This window comes from Petaurus breviceps, unplaced genomic scaffold, assembly GCF_028583685.1.
Source record: "Petaurus breviceps papuanus isolate PSGF00001 unplaced genomic scaffold, PetGlider_PUasm1.0 688, whole genome shotgun sequence".
Classification (NCBI taxonomy): Eukaryota; Metazoa; Chordata; class Mammalia; order Diprotodontia; family Petauridae; genus Petaurus; species Petaurus breviceps.
In genome coordinates this window covers 486,555-490,215 of record NW_027186457.1, presented here as the reverse complement: position 1 = coordinate 490,215, position 3,661 = coordinate 486,555, and the positions used below count along the sequence as shown (strand labels likewise).

Genomic DNA, 3,661 nt, shown 5'->3' with positions numbered 1-3,661 from the left:
GAAGGAAGGAAGGAAGGAAGGAAGGAAGGAAGGAAGGAAGGAAGGAAGGAAGGAAGGAAGGAAAGACAGACTATGGAATTGGGAGAAAAAGCTGATGGGGAAAAGGAACCACCATATGATCCCAAGAGACAGAGGGCTATTCTCTGTGATGAGCTGGACTTGGGTGGCAGGAACAGGGCAAGGGAAAGATTCCTATAGGGACATATAAGAAATCTAGAATCCTCCCAATTCTAGAGGCTTAGACTCTGTCCTCCTACCCCTAATTCCCAAAGGAAGGTGTGGCCTTCCTTAAACTGAGGTGTAGCCTCTAGCCCTTGCCCTCTCCTCTTCCCTGCTCCCCAGTTTTCTTTGGCTGTCCTCCTCCAACCTATACCTGGGTGTAGTTCCAGTGATTCCATGGGGATCCTATCAAGCTACTGGACAATTGAAACCAGAACCCAAAGAGGACTAAACAGGGTAGCAATGGGAAGACATTAAAGGCAAAAAGGCACTTTGGGCCCAACCCTTCCTAGGATGACGTCATGTCAGTCCCTAATGATAGGTGACAAACTATGCCTCCCTTTTCCAACTGATTTATGCCTTAGTTTGGCATCTCGGCTCTTCGAGATCTGCCCTCAGCCCCTGTCTTCAGCTATTACTGTTCTTCATACAACCTGTTTTGGCCAAACTGGATTACTTAGTGAATCCTCCAATTCTACCTTCCATCCCCTGCCTCTGAGCCATCCCCCCTACCCTCCATCCCCAGAATATACTTCCTTTTCTTCTCTGCCTTTTAGATTCCCTGTCTTCCCTCAAGGCTTAGGTTGGGTGCCTCCTTCCTTGTGAAACCCTCCCTGATTCACCCAAATCCCACCTCCAGATAGAAGCGCTCTGCTCTTCTTTTAACATGTCTAAAGGTCTTAGTCAAAAATCTCTCTTTTGCCCCCTTCACCACCCATTACTTTGTATTATGCATACCTGTGTATGTTGTGCCCCCTCAGCAGAATGTAAGCTCTTTGAGGGCAGGGACTGCGATTCTTTTTTCTTTGTACTCCCAGAGCTGGTCATGGTGCCTCATGTAGAGTCAGTTCTTAATGAATGTTGGCTGAATTCAATTGAACTTTTGTGCCTCTGCCTCACACCTGATTTTTGTTGTAGGAAGGTGAACAAGTGCTACCGTGGAAGATCCTGCCCCATCATTGTGCACTGCAGGTAATGGGCTGTGTGTGTGTGTCTGTGTGTGTTTGTGTGTGTGTCTGTGTGTGTGTATTTGTGTCTGTGTGTGTGTGTCTGTTATTAAGTACAAGCAGGATAAGAATGGGGGTGGGTGTTCAGGTTATATACCCAAGGCTGCTCCTTCTTTAGTCCCCTACCCCCACTCCACTGGCCCTTTCTTCTCCCCTCACATTGGGCTGGGAGGAATAAACAATAGAGGTAATGAAAACTTAAAGAAACCATTCTCTAATAATAAAATTATTAATGCAGATGTTTCCAGAATAGCTCCAATCTTATGGGAAGCCCCTCACAATTTAATCCCTAATTTCCATGTTTCATTTTTTTCGACCTTTCCTTCAACCTTTGGTCTCTGATCCCAGACCTCAAATCTCTGACCTGAGTACACATTTCTAACCCCAGTCTGAGCTTCTGTACTCCCTTTCCCTTCCAAATGGGACCTGTGCTCTCCCAACCCCATGCCCCATACATTTTATTGCAGTGATGGAGCTGGGAGGACTGGTACTTACATCCTCATTGACATGGTGCTGAACCGGATGGCAAAAGGTGAGGCCTTTTCCCTTCCTTTCCCTCACTTCCAACTTGTCTTCTGCTGTTCCTCTGAGAACTTCTATCTGCAAAATCCAATTCTACAGCTGCTTCTAGGGCCTTGGGAGGGACAGGCTGTCATACCCCAGTCTCCCTCTGGGAATGCCTAACATTTCCTGAGACCCTTCTTCCTCAGGGGTCTCCTCCACTCCCCTAAAATCCCCTATGTTTCCCCCTCTGCCAGGAGTGAAGGAAATTGACATTGCTGCTACCTTGGAGCATGTTCGAGACCAGCGGCCCGGCCTTGTGCGCACCAAGGTGACTCTCTTTCCCTTTGTCCCTGGGCTCATCCCCTCTCTCAACCTCCAATCCCCCCACTCTTACTCTTTTTTTTAACCATATGCCCACTTCTTGGCCCCTGGGAAAGCTGGTATAGTTGATATCCCCAAAGCAATCTGCACCCCCATCCCTTCTTCTCTCCTACATATCTCTGTTCCTATCACAAGTCCCCAAATTATACAGGCTCTTCTTCCCAACAGGGGGTTTTCTATCTCCTCCAAGGCCTGGCCCTTATCCTCTAACACAGTTCCCTCTCCCTCCCACTAGGACCAGTTTGAATTTGCACTGACAGCAGTAGCAGAAGAAGTAAACGCCATCCTGAAGGCTCTGCCTCAGTGAACAGCCTGCTGCTGCTTCTTCTTCCTGCCCCTCCTGTGGGCATGGTTCAACCCCTGTGCTCCTTCATGGTCTGTGCAAGTATCTCTGTCCTATGCCAGCATTCCCTACTCTAGCTCCTGCTCCACTCTACCCTGGGCTTCTCAGAGCTAAACCTGAGCCCCTCTCCAAAAAACAGAGTGGGAGTCGGACCCTTCTCCTACACACCCCAGATCTTGGGGGTTCTCACATTCAAGAACCCCAGGTTCCACTAAAGGGCAGTTGTCTGCAAGATAAGGGAAGGGGGGGGGAGGGAGGGCATAAATTTATACCTACAGGCCTCTTTCTTTTTTTCTCTGCCTGGCCTTCCAGCTCCTGTCTCCCCAAGGGCCCCAGGGTCATGATGGATTACCTCTAAATTATTGTATACCTTTAGTATGAGTAAAAGTATTGGGGTCAGGGAAGTTTCCAGCCTTGAACTCCACTCCCCCTCTCTATCTAACTATCCTCCCAGTCCTACTCTCATTTTCCCACTTTATAAAAGCTTTAGCCCAAATAGCTGCTGCCCAACCTCCCCCTGGGGAGGAGAGAGTCCAGCCTCTCTGCTCCAGGACTGTGGTTCTGGCATCCTGCCCTTTCTGGGCCATCCCTCTTCCTTCTCCCTACTCTCCCAACCAACTGCCCATCTGCCTCTCGACTCCCTTTCCCTTCAGTGGTACATCAACCTTTCTAGAAAGATCTAATTTTGTATCGATGTGAATAAAGTCCATGTTTTGTCTGTGCAACTGCAACTGTGGCTCCTGCCTATCTCTGTCTGCCTGACATTCAAGGCCCCACCCCCAGCCTCTTGTCTCTCTCTCCCAGTTCTGGGGCTTGGTTACCTGCCAGATTTATCTTCTTCTCTTTAGTAGAAAATGTTAATAGCTCATTCCTGGGCTGCCAATGTATCAACCTCCTTCCTCTACCTTCTGGACCTGTCCTGTGGTCCCAAATATCACCCCAATCTCTCCACCACCGAAGGTGTTCATCCATGAAACCCTAAACTAAAACAAAGTTTGTTTCATATACTTAGCAGGAAGAGACCTTAGAGCTCATTGAGTGTGATGCTTTCATTTTATAGATATAGAAACTGAGGCACAGAAAGGAGAACTTTTTCCAAGGTCCCAGGCAGTATCAAAGCTGGGTGTAAAACCTGGGTGTAAAAAGCCTGCCAATTTTCCATTGAGTGTTCTTTCTGCTACAACACACATGTGAAACCAACAACTGG

General features: G+C 48.2%; 1 protein-coding gene across 1 annotated transcript in view; it reads left to right on the top strand.

Annotated features, from left to right (window-relative positions):
• The window catches only part of PTPRN (protein tyrosine phosphatase receptor type N), an 18,957-nt gene extending 15,727 nt beyond the window's left edge, over nucleotides 1–3,230 (top strand). Inside the window, exons 20-23 of the mRNA XM_069104487.1 lie at nucleotides 1,138–1,191; nucleotides 1,694–1,758; nucleotides 1,985–2,058; nucleotides 2,347–3,230. Coding sequence (XP_068960588.1) covers nucleotides 1,138–1,191; nucleotides 1,694–1,758; nucleotides 1,985–2,058; nucleotides 2,347–2,418 — 265 coding nt within the window. The 3' untranslated portion in view covers nucleotides 2,419–3,230. The remainder of the gene's footprint in view (nucleotides 1–1,137; nucleotides 1,192–1,693; nucleotides 1,759–1,984; nucleotides 2,059–2,346) is intronic.
• Nucleotides 3,231–3,661: the final 431 nt, after the last annotated feature.